Here is a 17,997-nt window from a genome sequence, read left to right on the forward strand (position 1 = left end):
AGGAAGACTTTTCCCCCTGGCTGCTTTCTAGACAAGCGGACTCTCTCTCTCATCTCTATTGGGAGAGATTTTCCATTGGCTAAATCCAACGAGGATCATCACATACTGCAGTTGGAGAGATTGTCACTGGAGGCTCTGGTCTCTTCATCCTTTTTCCTGTGGTGGAACAGATTTTTCGGAACAGAGTCCTTTGCCAGGGCTGTTGTTGTTAAATGTCTCACTATCAAAATGACTCCCAAAAGAGAGGCTATTAGTTATAACACACCCACGCATCTAGCCAGCATCACATTATGTTCAACACTGAGCGCTGGCGCTACACAGAGCACACAGAGCACACAGAGCACACAAACCACACATACACACACACACCAACACCTTACGACACACTTTATGAGGACAGAGAGACAAAGAGAAAAAGGCTGGAGGATCAAAGACGGAAAACACAAGGAGGGAAGAGAAGAAGAGGAAGAAAGAGACTCCAGGACAAAAAAAAGTAGAAATATGGTCTCACTGGAATAACACTCCCCCTCCTCTAACTGGAATAACACTCCCCCCTCCTCTCACTGGAATAACACTCCCCCCTCCTCTCATTGGTATGACACTCCCCCCTCCTCTCACTGAAATAACACTCCCCCTCCTCTCATTGGCATGACACTCCCCCCTCCTCTCACTGGCATGACAGCCTTGCTCTAACACTGGCTGCAGACTCTGGGGCTGCAGGCTGGAGCTACCTTGTAATCTACAGCCTGGGAGGAGGACAGGAGAGACAGAATAGACAGAAGAGGACTACCTACAGTTGAAGTCGGAAGTTTACATACACCTTAGCCAAATACATTTAAACTCAGGTTTTCACAATTCCTGACATTTAATCCGAGTAAAAATTCCCTGTCTTAGGTCAGTTAGGATCACCACTTTATTTTAAGAATGTGAAATGTCAGAATAATAGTAGAGAGAATTATTTATTTCAGCTTTTATTTCTTTCATCACATTCCCAGTGGGTCAGACGTTTACATACTCTCAATTACTATTTGGTAGCATTGCCTTTAAAATGTTTAACTTGGGTCAAACTTTTCAGGTAACTTCCACAAGCCCAACAATAAGTTGGGTGATCTTTGGCCCATTCCTCCTGACAGAGCTGGTGTAACTGAGTCAGGTTTGTAGGCCTCCTTGCTCGCACATGCTTTTTCAGTTCTGCCCACAAATTTTCAATAGGATTGAGGTCAGGCTTTGGGATGGCCACTCCAATACCTTGACTTTGTTGTCCTTGAGCCATTTTGCCACAACTTTGGAAGTATGCTTGGGGTCATTGTCCATTTGGAAGACACATTTGCGACTAAGCTTTAACTTCCTGACTGATGTCTTGAGATGTTGCTTCAATATATCCACATCATTTTCCTTGCTAATGAAGCCATCTATTTTGTGAAGTGCACCAGTCCCTCCTGCAGCAAAGAACCCCCACAACATGATGCTGCCACCCCTGTGCTTCACAGTTGGGATGGTGTTCTTCGGCTTGCAAACCTCCCCCTTTTTCCTCCAAACCTAACGATGGCCATTATGGCCAAACAGTTTTATTTTTGTTTCATCAGACCTAAGGACATTTCTCCAAAAAGTACAATCTTTGTCCCCATGTGCAGTTGCAAACTGTAGTCTGGCTTTTTTATGGCGGTTTTGGAGCAGTGGCTTCTTCCTTGCTGAGCGGCCTTTCATGTTATGTCGATATAGGACTCGTTTTACTGTGGATATAGATACTTTTGTACCTGTTTCCTCCAGCATCTTCAAAAGGTCCTTTGCTGTTGATCTGGGATTGATTTGCACTTTTCGCACCAAAGTACGTTCATCTCTAGGAGACAGAACGCGTCTCCTTCCTCAGTGGTATGATGGCTGCGCGGCCCCATGGTGTTTATACTTGCATACTATTGTTTGTACAGATGAACGTGGTACCTTCAGGCGTTTGGAAATTGCTCCAAGGATGAACCAGACTTGAGGAGATCTACAATTTTTTTTCTGAGGTCTTGGCTGATTTCTTTTGATTTGCCCATGACGTCAAGAAAAGAGACACTGGGTTTGAAGGTAGGCCTTGAAATACATCCACAGGTACATCTCCAATTGACTCAAATTATGTCAAATAGCCTATCAGAAGCTTCTAAAGCCATGACATAATTTTCTGGAATTTTCCAAGCTGTTTAAAGGCACAGTCAACTTAGTGTATGTAAACTTCTGACCCACTGGAATTGTGATACAGTGAATTATAAGTGAAATAATCTGTCTGTAAACAATTGTTGGAAAAATTACTTGCGTCATGCACTAAGTAGATGTCCTAACCGACTTGCCAAAACTGTAGTTTGTTAACAAGAAATTTGTGGAGTGGTTGAAAACGAGTTTTAATGACTCCAACCTAATAGGCAGACCACACAGCTCGCGTCTCGTGCGCGAGCGTTGCAAAATACATTTAGAAATCAATGTTATTCAATTATTGCACCCAAACTGCTCTCGCGCGCCAACGAGCGTCTGCGTTTCCAAGGGTTGAAATAGAAATCAGTTCTATTTCTGACACAGATCACGCTGCAAGTCCTGCCTCTCCCATCTCCTCATTGGTTTATAGAAGCAGGTACCCACGTGCCATCTCCTCATTGGTTATACCCACGTGGGTGAATGAAAGACGAACGAGGTCAGTGGCGGTAATGCACCTAATTTATGAAAGTTGCAAATCGCAATATAAAGTCAAGAGAAGAAAAAGCCTGGAAGGAAGAGAGATGACTAGAAACGATTCGGTTGACTGTTTTATGTGTGGATAAATTGGCAGAGTAGAGGACCTTGTGCATTTCAGGTAAAATAACAACTCAATATTTATATGCCAGTACAAATTAGCTAGCTAGTGCAAGCTCACTAGCGAAATTGCCATAAATGTTTAATGCTTTTTGACCTGTCCCCAAATTAATATAATTGGTTCAGTGTTTGTTTAGATATTTTAACCTGCATGTCGTGATCGCATTTGGTGTGGGGGGACAAAATACATTTATGCACGATGGCGCACGATAGTGCACGCGCACAGCCGGTTTGGGTTCCGTGTAAGTGCATGTAAACTTCCGACTTCAACTGTACCTACCGTGCTAATGTTAGCACCCATAATTATCATGATTATAATTGTTAGTCATCATCATTAGGGTGATAAATATACATTTTGCCATTATCCTGTCGCCATCTTGAGTGTCATGGCCATCCCCATTGTCGTCATCATCATGATTATTATTGTATTTATTTTTTTATAATTTTGCATATTGCTCATAAGAACCTTGATAAATCATCCACATTCACATCTAAATATAAAAAAGGTATGACATTCCCCTAGCAACATGGGGGATCAATTTTAATTGTCATGCTTAATTAAGATATTGTTATGCACACCCACTAAACCAGGTGGACCAGGCAGTGATTATCATTCATTTTGTCTTTCAATCGCTCCCACACACAGTCACCTTGTCAGTGACCACGATGGGAGGATAGAAATAAAGTATTATTAAAGTGTAACAAATCTCTCTCTCTCTCTCTGAGTGAGAGGCTATCTGCAGCAGAGAAAGTAAGGTGCTGAATGGTGCAGTTAGTGGCAGGCAGGATTTGTGATGCAGATCCGTATCAACTCAGAGAAGCGGGAAAGGAAACATCAAAATAACTCACTTGAAAATAACTCACTTCCCTCTCCTTCCTTCTCCCTCTGTCTCTTCCTTCCTCTGCTTCCTCTATCCATTGCCTCTCTATCTCTCTAGCTATCTGTCTCACCTCACTCTACCCCAGTGCCCCTCTTCTCTCTCCCTAAAACACACACACACACGCTGGTATGAGCATACACACATACACAGATGTACAAACACACACACATACATACACAAACACACAGGCTGTAGCTATGAATCCTTTTTCCACTGCTGGATGAGTTTAACATATTCATACCCAGTAAACCTATGTCCAACTTTTCACTCTAGTGAGCACTCTAGGGAGGGAGGGAGGGAGGGAGGGAGGGAGGGAAGGAAATATATTTGAGTCCAGGTATGAATGAAATGCGTCTTTCTGTTACACTGCTTGACTGGATGATCAGATAGCTACATCCATAGCCTGTTGGATAGAGAGATGCTGTCATCGCTCAAAAGTAGATAAAATGCATGACAAAATGTCAGAACACATTCAAAGGAAACTAATTGTCATTATGAAGGAGAGAGACAGGAAGAAGGTGTATAATGACAATCTATACAGAACACAAAACACATTGCAATGCTCTAGGACTGGGTTATGTTATGTGTCAGTGGTTATTTGCTTTGAGAAAGACACAATGACATGTACAGTAAAGTAATAGCTACTGTACCAAAACAAAATCAAGTCCGATGTGATTCTAATGCAATGCCCTTTAATATATAAGCGGCTGGAGCTAATGTATTCACCAAACAAATAAGTAAGAAAGCATTGGTTTTATTACAGTATGTTCCATTGAGATAAAACATGAAGACATCACCGCCAGGAAAAACACACTGACATTTTCCCAGGCACTGAGAGACAGAGGGAGGGAGAGGGAGAGGGAGAGGGAGAGGGAAAGGGAGAGAGAGAAAAAGAGAGAGAGAGACAGAAAGAGAGAGAGAATGAGAAGGAAATGAGAGGGCGAGAGGGAGAGAGAGAGGCTAAATGAAAGAGAGAGAGTGAGCAGTACTAGGCCTCACTGTGGCTCTATACAAGGAAATCTATCCTGACACTGGCTTGGATCCAAAGGCCTTCAGCTCCTCTGTACTCCCTCCTCTCTCCTCCTAAACAACAACAACACAGACTCTACATCATCTCTGCTGCTTTGTGATTGACAACCTACCTGCTCCTGTCCCGGACCTCTGCAAGATTATGGGTAAATGAGTAAAAGGGGTCTGGGGCAGTGTGGTGTCTTGTCTTCGCTGCGTGACATGCAAGTACAACAGGCTCAGTGGAGGGAGGAGTGAGAGAGAAAGAAAGCGAGAGAGAGGAGAGAGATAGAGAGCAGAGCCAGAGGGAAGCTAGCTGATGACTTCTAGTGGAAGCTAATGACTCTGAACACACACCTCTATTAACGGCACGGCGTGCATGCTGTGTCTAAATTTAGCACCCAGCCACAAATAACAACAAACATTAGGCAGGAGGGAGGAAGCATACGACAGGTGCTTCATTACCTTGATATCACTGGTGAAGGGGTTATGAGGTTCAATGTGATTTGGATTTAGCCTGATCCCAGATCTGTTTGTGCTCTTTTGCCAACTCCTTGTCACTCATTGTCACACCAAATGGCATGACAATTCCAACGAGTTGTCAAGAGAGCAGAAACAGACTGGCACCCAAGCTTATTTGAATGAAGGAGGGGGTAAACCCAGGTACATTGAGGTAGAGAAGGTTGAGGCTGTATATATGTCTTATACGATCCACCCTCACACTATATGCACAGAATTTGGCGAGAATATACTGAGATGTCTGGATTTACTCCCTGTAACTAAAGTCGCTCAATCATTTGTAAACACTGCAACAAGGAGCCATTGTTAAATACACTAAATTACAGTATCAAGAAGATACGAAAAACACTGCAAAAGCCAAGAGTGCACATGAACATGTTGTGACGGCCCTGAATTTGTCTGAACCGTCTGTGCTTCTCCTTCCAATAGGGCGCTTCCCCTTTAATTCCCAATTAAATAGTGCTTCTCCTTCCAATAGGGCGCTTCCCCTTTAATACCCAATTAAATAGTGCTTCTCCTTCCAATAGGGCGCTTCCCCTTTAATTCCCAATTAAATAGTGCTTCTCCTTCCAATAGGGCGCTTCCCCGTTAATTCCCAATTAAATAGTGCTTCTCCTTCCAATAGGGCGCGTCCCCTTTAATTCCCAATTAAATAGTGCTTCTCCTTCCAATAGGGCGCTTCCCCTTTAATTCCCAATTAAATAGTGCTTCTCCTTCCAATAGGGCGCTTCCCCTTTAATTCCCAATTAAATAGTGCTTCTCCTTCCATTAGGGCGCTTCCCCTTTAATTCCCAATTAAATAGTGCTTCTCCTTCCAATAGGGCGCTTCCCCTTTAATTCCCAATTAAATAGTGCTTCTTCCAATAGGGCGCTTCCCCTTTAATTCCCAATTAAATAGTGCTTCTCCTTCCAATAGGGCGCTTCCCCGTTAATTCCCAATTAAATAGTGCTTCTCCTTCCAATAGGGCGCTTCCCCTTTAATTCCCAATTAAATAGTGCTTCTCCTTCCAATAGGGCGCTTCCCCGTTAATTCCCAATTAAATAGTGCTTCTCCTTCCATTAGGGCGCTTCCCCTTTAATTCCCAATTAAATAGTGCTTCTCCTTCCAATAGGGCGCTTCCCCTTTAATTCCCAATTAAATAGTGCTTCTTCCAATAGGGCGCTTCCCCTTTAATTCCCAATTAAATAGTGCTTCTCCTTCCAATAGGGCGCTTCCCCGTTAATTCCCAATTAAATAGTGCTTCTCCTTCCAATAGGGCGCTTCCCCGTTAATTCCCAATTAAATAGTGCTTCTCCTTCCAATAGGGCGCTTCCCCTTTAATTCCCAATTAAATAGTGCTTCTCCTTCCAATAGGGCGCTTCCCCGTAAATTCCCAATTAAAGAGCCAGCATCAGCTGAGCAAAAGGGGGTTGTGATGGTGGTGCGAAAGAGGATGTGATGGTGGTGCGAATGAGGATGTGTTCAACCCTCAATTCCAAAGCTTCTTTACTCTGTTTGTTTAATTGTATTTAAATGTGTGCTTTGTAGCCTGGTCTCAAGTTTAACCAGGATCGGATCCACTCATTTCTTCCTTTAGACTACACATATCAGCTGGTCTCTGCTGTTTCGTCGTGGCCTTTCTCCTCTGGAGGATTGGATTGTCTGACTGACCACAACTGTTTTGCATACGGTATTTCATTTGTTTGAGTGTGATTTATACTGTGTTGATTTGTGGTCAGTTGTAGTTGAAGATGACTGAGATTTGATACTCTTTATGGTTGTGTGGTAAAATAGTTGATATTTTGATTGTATGATTGAGACTGGGTTTACTCTACACTTTTATGAACGGACAAACATTGCGTGACTAAGGTCACTTGAGTTCACTGAACTCCTTTACCGGGCTGGACTCTTTTAGGCCCGAGGTATGGGACTTTTTGAGGAACCAGACCTCATTGTTTGTTTTATGTGTGTGTGATCATTTATGTTGGTAATACAACCCACGCAAAATAACAGTTTTGAAGTTATTTCCAATGTTTTAAGGGTTTATGAAAAGTGTATGTCCATACTGACTTTTACGGACCAGACGGGACTCATCCCCTCACAATCAAAAAGTAGAAAGCAATATTTCCTCTGGTAGACACAACCTACCTGGCACCCCTGCAAACAATAACCTCAAAACTGTTACAATGTGTTACTGTACATTACAATAAGTCAAACTGTCACGCCCTGACCATAGATTGCTTTGTATGTTTGGTCAGGGTGTGATGTGGGTGGGCATTCTATGTTGTATGTCTAGGTTGTCTGTTTCTGTGTTTGGCCTAGTATGGTTCCCAATCAGAGGCAGGTGTCAGTCGTTGTCTCTGATTGGGAGCCATATTTAGGTAGCCTGTTTTTCGTTGTGTGGGTGGTTGTTTCCTGTGTCTGTGTTATCACCATACGGGACTTTTTCGTTTTGTATTTCACGTTGTTTTGGTATTTCTTAGTGTTCAGTTAATAAACTGAATATGGACACTTACCACGCTGCGTATTGGTCCGACATCTCTCCTCATTCCAACGACGAGCGTTACACAAACACTGTAGTGGATCTAGCATAATCTCTGCCTAATAAGCATCTATGGCCTCATAACATGCTGTTGACATAACTTAGAGTTTAAGTCGGACAAATGTTAGTGGATTAAAATAAGAACCCAGTGTATATTAGATTGATTTTGATCTGTTAATGAACAAGCCAGTGGTTAGATGGAGACATCTGGTGGAGGAGAGGAAGGTGGAAATATATGTTGCCTAGTCACAGAAAAGCCCAAGTGATTCCTTCAATTAATTAAAAGCCAAATTTCATTACAAAGACTGCATGAATGACATGAATTACACAAGGGCCACAAGGGGCGCACAGAGATAGTGTCACGCCCTGGCTATAGAGGTTTTTTATTCTCTATTTTGGTTAGGCCAGGGTGTGACTAGGGTGGGCAGTCTATGTTGTTGGATTTCTATGTGTTTGGCCTGGTGTGGCTCAGAGGCAGCTGTCTATCGTTGTCTCTGATTGGGAGCCATACTTAGGTAGCCTGTTTTCCATTTTGTGTTGTGGGTAATTAATTTCTGTTTAGTGTGTGTTGCACCTGACAGAGCTGTTTAGGTTGTCATTTTTAGTGTTCAGTTTCTATTAAACATGACGAACACTTACCACGCTGCGTTTTGGTCTTCACCTTCTTCCGACAACAGCCGTTACAGATAGAGTAGTAGCTTTTTTACTTACCAAAACTACACAGACATGAATGACGCTAGTCACTCTCACTCAGATATCATATTAAAAACTGTAAACATTTCTCTCCTCCCCATGGCAAAATATGTAGAATTGCAGCAAAATTTCACTTAGGGACCCCAAAAGGCTAGTGCTCTGACTGCATTTGTGGGTATGGATGTCGGTACGCAGACCTACGAGCGACTGCGGCTCCTATGATGAGTTCAGATTTTTGGTGGCCCGACCCCCATCAAATTTGCCCATCCCTGCTGTAGGATTTGGGTCTGTTCAGCCTGGGGTCTACTGCAGCGTATCAGCCACCACCACACTGGAGCCTGGTGATAGGGCCTGCAGGCTGGCACACACACACGCACATTCACACAGGTGTACAGAGTTGTGTGTGCCATTAGAATAGCGATAATTGTAAAATAATCAATTTATTACGCAGCATTATTATTGAAAGTAACAGTACCCAATGTGGGTATGGAGATTACGTACAGTACCGCTCAAAAGTTTAAGAAAACCTACTCATTCAAGGGTTTTTCTTTACATTTACTATTTTCTACATTGTAGAATAATAGTGAAGACATCAAAACTATGAAACAACACATAAGGAATCATGTAGTAACCAAAAAAGTGTTAAACAAATCAAAATATATTTAAGATTCTTCAAAGTAGCCCTCCTTTGACTTGACAGCTTTTCACACTCTTGGCATTCTCTCAACCAGCTTCACCTGGAATGCTTTTCCAACAGTCTTGAAGGAGTACCCACATGTGCTGAGCACTTGTATGCTGCTTTTCCTTCACTCTAAGGTCCAACTCATCCAAAACCATCTCAATTTGGTTGAGGTCGGGGTATTGTGGAGGCCAGGTCATATGATGCAGCACTCCATCATGCTCCTTCTTGGTCAAACAGAGCCTGGAGGTGTGTTGGCTCAGTGTCCTGTTGAAAAACAAATGGTTGTTCCACTAAGCCCAAACCAGATGGGATGGCGTATCACTGCAGAATGCTGTGGTAGCCTTGCTGGTGTGCCTTGAATTCTAAATAAATCATTACACCTCCTCTATGCTTCATGTGGGAAATACACATGCGGAGATCATCCATTCACTCACACCACATCTCACAAAGACAAAGCGGTTGGAACCAAAAATCTCAAATTTGGACTCTAGACCAAAGGACACATTTCCACTGGTCTAATGTACATTGCTCGTGTTTCTTGGCCCAAGCAAGTCTCTTCTTATTATTGGTGTCCTTTAGTAGTAGTTTATTTGCAGCAATTTGACCATGAAGGCCTGATTCACACAGTCTCCTCTGAACAGTTGATGTTGATGTGTCTGTTACTTGAACTCTGTGAAGCATATATTTGGGCTGCAATTTCTGAGGCTGGTAACTCTAATGAACTTATCCTCTGCAGCAGAGGTATCTCTGGGTCTTCCATTCCCATGGTGGTCCTCATGAGAGCCAGTTTCATCATAGCGCTTGATGGTTTTGCGACTGCACTTGAAGAAACGTTCAAAGTTCTTGAAATATTCTGTTTTGACTGACCTTCATGTATTAAAGTAATGATGGACTGTCATTTCTCTTTGCTTATTTCAGCTGTTTTTGCCATAATATGGACCTAGTCTTTTACCAAATAGGGCTATCATCTGCTATCATTGTCACAACACAAATGATTGTCTCTAATGCATTAAGAAGGAAAGAAATTCCACAAATTAACTTTTAACAAGGCACACCTGTTAATTTAAATGCATTCCAGGTGACTACCTCATGAAGCTGGTTGAGAGAATGCCAAGAGTGTGCAAATCTGTCATCAAGGCAAAGGGTGGCTATTTTGAAAAATCTCAAATATAAAATATATTTTGATTTGTTTAACACTTTTTTGGTTACTACACGATTCCATATGTTATTTCGTAGTTTTGATGTCTTCACTATTATGTAGAAAATTAGTAAAAATAAAGAAAAACCCTTGAATGAGTAGGTGTAATAAAACTTTCGACCAGTAGTTTATGTCCATTTATAATTTGCCTAATGTTGCTTACAATGGGTGCATTCGTAAATTTGCTCTGTCTATCTACTCTGATTTCAGAGCACTCTCGTCTGAGTGTCCCAGAGAGCAGAATAACGGATGAATTCACAAACACTCAATATGACCGGTGTCAGTAAAAAAAAAAAAAGTGCACTCTGAACGCTCCGATAGTGAAGCGCTCTGAATTTATTTACTCCAGAGTGAATTTACGAACGCACCAAATGTCTTGAAGTGAACAGACCCAGAGAGAAGAGAAGGTAATGGGTGAACATTTGAGAGGTGAGAGGCGGAGAGCAAGATTACAACAGTTCACTGCCGGCCATGCCAAGACCATAGAGTGAGTCAAAGGGCGGTAAATGGCTTCCACAATATGGTGGCGTATGGTGATGTTTACACACACAAACACACAGTGTGGAAGTGTTTATACTCACATGATTGGTGAGGGGGAAGCTCTGGTAAGAGTCTTTCATTTCCTGCAATTTGACTGGTTGTTTTCCAAATGGCACCCTGTTGCCTATAAAGTGCACTTATAGGGTGTGTGGGTTCTGGTATTTAATTTTTTAATTTTACCCTTATTTAATCAAGTAAGTTGACTGAGAACACATTCTCATTTACAGCAACGACCTGGGGAATAGTTACAGGGGAGACTACTATATAAGAGTGTAATTTGGGAGGCAGCCAGCCTCGTATTGCTCCCCTCTATCTGTACTGCAGGCCAAATTCTCCACCTCCACTGACTTACTTAGCGGTTTTAATAGCTGTTAGAAGCAGATGTATGAATGTTAGCTGTGTCTCCTATATCCATACAGGGTGAACACTGGCAGAAGGGTTGATTAAAGGTTAATAGGGATTGACTTCTATTTGCTCAAAGACTCTACATGTAGTTTTTCCGCTTCCCCGTCCGCTTCCCCGTCCGCTTCCCCGTCCGCTTCCCTCTCTTCCCTCTCTCCCCTTAAATATGTCTATTTTTTTCCCCAGAAAATTATATTGTGTTATTGACTGTACATTTGTTTATCCCATGTGTAACTCTGTGTTGTTGTTTGTGTCACACTGCTTTGCTTTATCTTGGCCAGGTCGCAGTTGTAAATGAGAACTTGTTCTCAACTGGCCTACCTGGTTAAATAAAGGTGAAAAACCCCACACCTCCCTTTCTTCCCTCTCTCCCCTGTACACCTCCCTCTCTCCCCTGTACACCTCCTTCTCTTCCATCTCCACCCTCTCTTCCCCGTACACCTCCCTCTCTTCCCCATACACCTCCCTCTCTTCCCTGTACACCTCCCTTTCATCCCTCTCTCCCCTGTACACCTGTTAGCTGTTAGAAGCAGATGTATGAATGTTAGCTGTGTCTCCTATATCCATACAGGGTGAACACTGGCAGAAGGGTTGATTAAAGGTTAATAGGGATTGACTTCTATTTGCTCAAAGACTCTACATGTAGTTTTTCCGCTTCCCCGTCCGCTTCCCCGTCCGCTTCCCCGTCCGCTTCCCCGTCCGCTTCCCTCTCTTCCCTCTCTCCCCTTAAATATGTCTATTTTTTTCCCCAGAAAATTATATTGTGTTATTGACTGTACATTTGTTTATCCCATGTGTAACTCTGTGTTGTTGTTTGTGTCACACTGCTTTGCTTTATCTTGGCCAGGTCGCAGTTGTAAATGAGAACTTGTTCTCAACTGGCCTACCTGGTTAAATAAAGGTGAAAAACCCCACACCTCCCTTTCTTCCCTCTCTCCCCTGTACACCTCCCTCTCTCCCCTGTACACCTCCTTCTCTTCCATCTCCACCCTCTCTTCCCCGTACACCTCCCTCTCTTCCCCATACACCTCCCTCTCTTCCCTGTACACCTCCCTTTCATCCCTCTCTCCCCTGTACACCTCCCTCTCTTCCCCGTACACCTCCCTCTCTTCCCTCTCTTCCCCTGTACACCTCCCTCTCTTCCCCGTACACCTCCCTCTCTTCCCTCTCTCCCCTGTACACCTCCCTCTCTTCCCCGTACACCTCCATCTCTTCCCCGTACACCTCCCTCTCTTCCCCGTACACCTCCCTCTCTTCCCTGTACACCTCCCTCTCTTCCCCATACACCTCCCTCTCTTCCCTGTACACCTCCTTCTCTTCCTTCTCTTCCCCGTACACCTCCCTCTCTTCCCCGTACACCTCCCTTTCTTCCCTGTACACCTCCCTCTCTTCCATCTCCACCCTCTCTTCCCCGTACACCTCCCTCTCCTCTTACCTCTTCCTAATCCCCCTAGTTTTAAATCCTGCTTAACTTCTCTTTTCCCTCCTCACTCCTTCCTCTACCTCCTTCTCCTTTTCCTCTCCAGTCTCTCTTCATTCCCTCCTCCTCTTATTCGTCCTCTTTTCCATCCTCCTTTTCTCTATTCTCTCTTTTTCATGTTCCCTTTCTCTTCCTCCCTCCTCCTCAGCACTGAGGGGTGAATGTTTTCTCCGCATCCTCTGTTCTGCTGCCCCTTCTTCACATTACACCTAAGTGCACCTCCGGGCATTCATCCTACCCTCTGCCCTAGACCCTCCACCCTTTGCCCTACACCCTCCACCCTCTGCTCTACACCCTCCATCCTCTGCCCTACACCCTCCACCCTCTGCTCTACACCCTCTGCTCTACACCCTCCATCCTCTGCCCTACACCCTCCATCCCCTGCTCTACACCCTCCATCCTCTGCCCTCCACCCTCTGCCCTACACCCTGCCTCAGTAGACTAATGGAGACTTTGCCATCGCTTCGAGAGGAATTACTGCCATTTACCAAGCCCACACACACACACTTTATCAAAAATACACAGACACAAACTTTATCACAAATACACAAACACACACTTTATCACAAAATATGGCCTGCATATTGTATAGTACATATCACTAACAGTGTAAACATGCACATACATATTCCATCATCAGTTTATACATGAACAGACACGCTCTTCAAATTGTATACGCTTAGCTATCTTTGCTCTCCCCCCCTTCTCTCTCTACTTCCCTCCCCTCTCTCTATTTCTCTCTCCCTCCCATCTCTTGCTCTTGGCCCAGTTTCTCTAACACTCCACTTCCCACTCTCTCTTCATCATTTCCCCACATTCTCTTTCTCTCGGTTCTGCTCTCAGAATATAATGCATATAAATATCCCTCACAATAAAACATGATGGCAGTTGGGACCAGAACTCATCTCAACACTACAGTGGCATTGGCACCGTGCCTCGGAGGCTCTCACCGCTCCGGAGAGAATACCGCTTCACCCGCATCCTCGGGGCAAACAATACGCCACGGTGCCGCCTCCCTCACTTCCTCTCTCTGAAACCCACCTGCCTGGTGCCGCCCACATGTTCAGGGGAAGGACAGAGAGACAGCCCCGCCGTTACTCTCCTGTCAATGGCTGCTGTCAAAACAGAGGCTGACGAGCCAGGGAGCGAGCCCGACGGAGACGCTAAGACGGCCAGGCGGGACACACTACTGACAGCAGGCTCTGCTGGGCTCCCTCTGAGAGAGAGGTCATAGGTCACTGACGGCGGACAGGACCTTCATACTCATTAAGGAAGGGCCTTTTCTATGTCTGGGACTTAGAGATTGTAGAAGTCAAAATGACTGTGCATGCCTGCATGAGAGAGACAGGAGTCTAGATATATGAGGATGTGCCTAATTTTGTGACTTAACGTGACGGGGTAAGATGCCCCTTAAGAGCCGAGCTGTTTAGTAGACTGGTTTAATTCCCTAAGTATTAAGGTATAGATAACTGATCCTAGATATAGCTGTAATAGAGTCAGCATGTTAACAGGCAGTGGTTTTTACTTACTTCTGTGAGATGGGGGTTGGGGTTGAAGCCACACTGGTTGCAGACGGTGGAGCGGCACTGTGTGCAGGTGTTGTAGTTTGGCAGGGCCGGCGGGTGGGTCAGCTCTGTGGTGGAGCAGAGGGGGCACAGCTTGCTGACGGGCATGGGGGCGATCTGAGGCACCGAGTAGGGCGAGGTGGGGGTGATCCCCCGGTCCGGAGACGCTGAGGAGGAGCGGCCCGTCCGGCCTCCCGAGCTGCTGAAGTCCACCTGGAGGTTCCGTCTGGAGGCGTGCTGACCGGGCTGACCGGGGCTCTGGCCATGCTGACCCTGACAGCCACCTATCCCAGCACCCATCCCTGGGCCAGAGCCATGGTCAGGGCCTGAGCTAGATTGCTGCATCGGCCTGTGGCTCTCTTGGTTGGCCAGTCTCTGACCTCCTCCTCCACCCATTCCTCCAGCCATCCCTCCATAGCCAAGCTGCATCCCAGGTTTAGGACTCCCCATAGGAACCCTGAAAATGGGGGAAAAAACCAGGAATCAAATTAACTTCAAATAGAACATCCCTTCTGTTTAGACAGGACCTAGAGTTTTGTTCAAAGCTAAAGATGCCAACATGACAAATAAGTTCCATAGGTGTTATGGGTAACTATACTAGATCTATACGGTAGTATGACTATGAAGTTCTATCTATTCAGGATACATAGTTTAGTCTATATCTAGTCTATATCTATAGTCTATATACCTATATCTACAGGAGCCTTACATAGCCTCTGAAAGTGTTCCCGTTCAGCAGGATTCCTAAAACCATCCTGGCTGTGTAGACAGAACATGGGACATTAAACAAGTTGACATTAGCAGGGAACATTTGGCAGAGAGACTTGGGGCAAAGCATGGAGCCTCATATACCAGGTTAACATCTCTTATACAGATAGTGAACAAGACAGGCAACTTTATCAGGCAGCTAGTCCCTATGAGGGAGTTATGATGTAGCCGTGTATTATCTATTAATTTCGGGGTTTGGTCAGTATCACTAAATCTTTGCATTTTACTCTACCACCTAAAAACTGCTAGAAGAGAGAGTAAAAAACAGTCATTATTTATAAATTCACAATGAATTTCCAAAGGATATGACATAGCCATAGGACGCACAAAGGCATGAACAAGAGCCTACTGTCACGTTCCTGACCTGTTTTCTGTTGTTTAGTTGGTCAGGGCGTGAGTTGGGGTGGGCATTCTATGTGTTGTGTTTCTATGTTGGGGTTAATGTGTTGCCTGATATGGTTCTCAATTAGAGGCAGGTGTTTGACGTTTCCTCTGATTGAGAACCATATTAAGGTAGGCTGTTCTCACTGTTTGTTTGTGGGTGATTGTCTTCCGTGTCTGTGTATGTCGCACCACACGGGACTGTTTCGTTGTCGTTCGTGTATGTAGTCTGTTCCTGTTCGTGCGTTCTTCGTGTTTTATGTAAGTTCACATGTTCAGGTCTGTCTACGTCGTTTTGTTGTTTTGTAATCATTTCAAGTGTTCTTCGTGTTTCGTCTTACTTTAATAAATATCATTATGTCCACATTCCACGCTGCGCTTTGGTCCAATCCCTACTCCTCCTCTTCAGACGAAGAGGAGGAGAATGACCGTTACACCTACAAAAGGTAATCAGGAAAGGAAACACAGAACTAAATCAACACATTTCCCCCACTTCTAGCTAAGACTGAAACAAGACACTGAAAAACAGATCTGATCTGGGAACAGCGTCAATGTGAAATGGATCAAAGAGATCCACAGTAGTTCCGGCCAATCGGTTGATTCAGTTGTGTCATGAGAGTTTGGACACAAGTATTTGTTGTAAGGACAGACAGGCATATTTTGCGACAGCCCGAGTTGGTATGAGATATTTGCTTTCAGCTACATGTGAATGTCACGAAATGGCTCTCATCCACCCCCACGCCTTTGCTCTGGAGTTACTGTCTCCAAATTCACATCTACTTAGAGCCCTGCGAGCCAGACTTCACCCAGTGATCATTACATAGAGAGGACATATGCAAGCCTTAGTGTGTATGGGTGTGCGTGTGGGACTGCATGGGTGAATGCCTGCTTGCTTCCCTGCATGCCTGCCTATGTTCGTGCATAGGAGCGTGCACTTAATGCAATCTCATCTGGTCTAATGATGTTAAATGTCTCCTTGCAGCTCTCACAACAGTTTTCCCTCTTCACTCACTGAGAGAAATACCCTACCCAGGTAAAAGACTCCAATGGCCACAGCAGATTCAAACCAAGCAGGCGGATGGACTAAAGTGATATAATGAGGGGTTCCACACATAGAAAGCAAGCTAAAGTGCATTATTTACAAAAATGTTGCAGGCTGTCAGGCAGCTTGTACAGGGCTTGAGACGTTTCAGCACCACATAGCTGTCCATTTCATCCACATGAGCCATTTCAGTACCACTGAGCTGTCTATTTCAGCCCCGTGAGCCAATTCAGCAGAGAGGAAGAGACGATGCGAGAGGGATAACTAGGCCAAATATCTGTGTTCTCCAGCAGGTGGCGCTGTTTTGTTCGCGCACCAAGCAAGGAGTTTTGTTTAGAAATCAATGAGTGTCGAATTTGGTAAACAAAAAATGGAATGGCTTATTTGCTACGTGAGGATTATTTGATCTAACAGAAGTTTCATAATACTTAGGTTGTTACGCGTGACATCCCAGCAACTTTGAGAAAAAACACTTTATATCAGAGTTGTCTCGAGATCTAAATGATAAAATTAAACAAGAGAGTGCCCCTAGATCATGGGAAAAGGCCACACTTGACCATTGCACTTGAATCATTCCAAAAGTGAATGGCATAGCCCGCTACGCTATGAAACCGCACACTATTGCAGACTTTGATATTACCGACTGCAGTTGATATGGTGAAAACAATGTGTGGGGAGGCAGAGCCACAGGCACAGAAACTCACATCAATACCTTTGTCTGATAACACTGTTAAACAAATGATTGATTCTATTGCTAGTAATCAATAGGAAACTTTGACTGAACGACAAAAAAAAAAACAGCTTATGCTCTTCAATTGTACGTTAGCTGTGAGGGCCGAGATGCCTATGCATTGACTTTTGTCGGGGGATGGTAGTTACGAGGACATATTGTTCTGTCTCAATATTCCCGAGCATGAAACGGCATATGTGATGTACAGTGTGCTGCGTGGCTATTTTGCCAAAAAACAGATTCCATATGGGATCGAATGGTGGGCTTTTGCACAGCTGCGGCTCTTCCTATGTCGGGACGGAGGGCAGACCTCTGCACTCTTGTTATGAATATGTCTCCCTCTGCCATATGGACACATTGTATGATACACCAAGAGCAACTGGCGGTAAAAGAGCTAAGCACAGAACGCTGAGAAAGTACATAATTTTCTTTAGGAATGTAGTGAAGTAAAAGTTGCCAAAAATATACATAGTAAAATACAGATACCCAAAAAACTACTTGAGTAGTACTTTCAAGTATTTTTTACTTAAGTACTTTACACCACTGCGAGGGATGACTGCTCCCCTCCAACGCTTGGAAGAGCACTTTGGGACGGACTTACTTCCCAATCCATTTAACTGTGATCCTGGCTCAGTTGACATAATGGTAAGTGAAATCGAACAGCTGATCGAGCTGTCATGTGTCCCTCTGAAAATGTATGCCGCATTCAAAACAACTGGGAACTCTGAAATCTCCGACTTCAGTGCATTCAAGACAACTG

At 44.2% G+C, this 17,997-nt stretch overlaps 1 protein-coding gene across 1 annotated transcript in view; it reads right to left on the minus strand.

The window, feature by feature from the left end:
• The window catches only part of LOC120061610 (protein bassoon-like), a 130,571-nt gene extending 115,805 nt beyond the window's left edge, over nt 1–14,766 (minus strand). The window contains exon 1 of the mRNA XM_039011516.1: nt 14,281–14,766. Coding sequence (XP_038867444.1) covers nt 14,281–14,766 — 486 coding nt within the window. The remainder of the gene's footprint in view (nt 1–14,280) is intronic.
• Between the last annotated feature and the right edge of the window lie 3,231 nt (nt 14,767–17,997).

This window comes from Salvelinus namaycush, chromosome 16, assembly GCF_016432855.1.
Source record: "Salvelinus namaycush isolate Seneca chromosome 16, SaNama_1.0, whole genome shotgun sequence".
NCBI classification, from domain to species: Eukaryota; Metazoa; Chordata; class Actinopteri; order Salmoniformes; family Salmonidae; genus Salvelinus; species Salvelinus namaycush.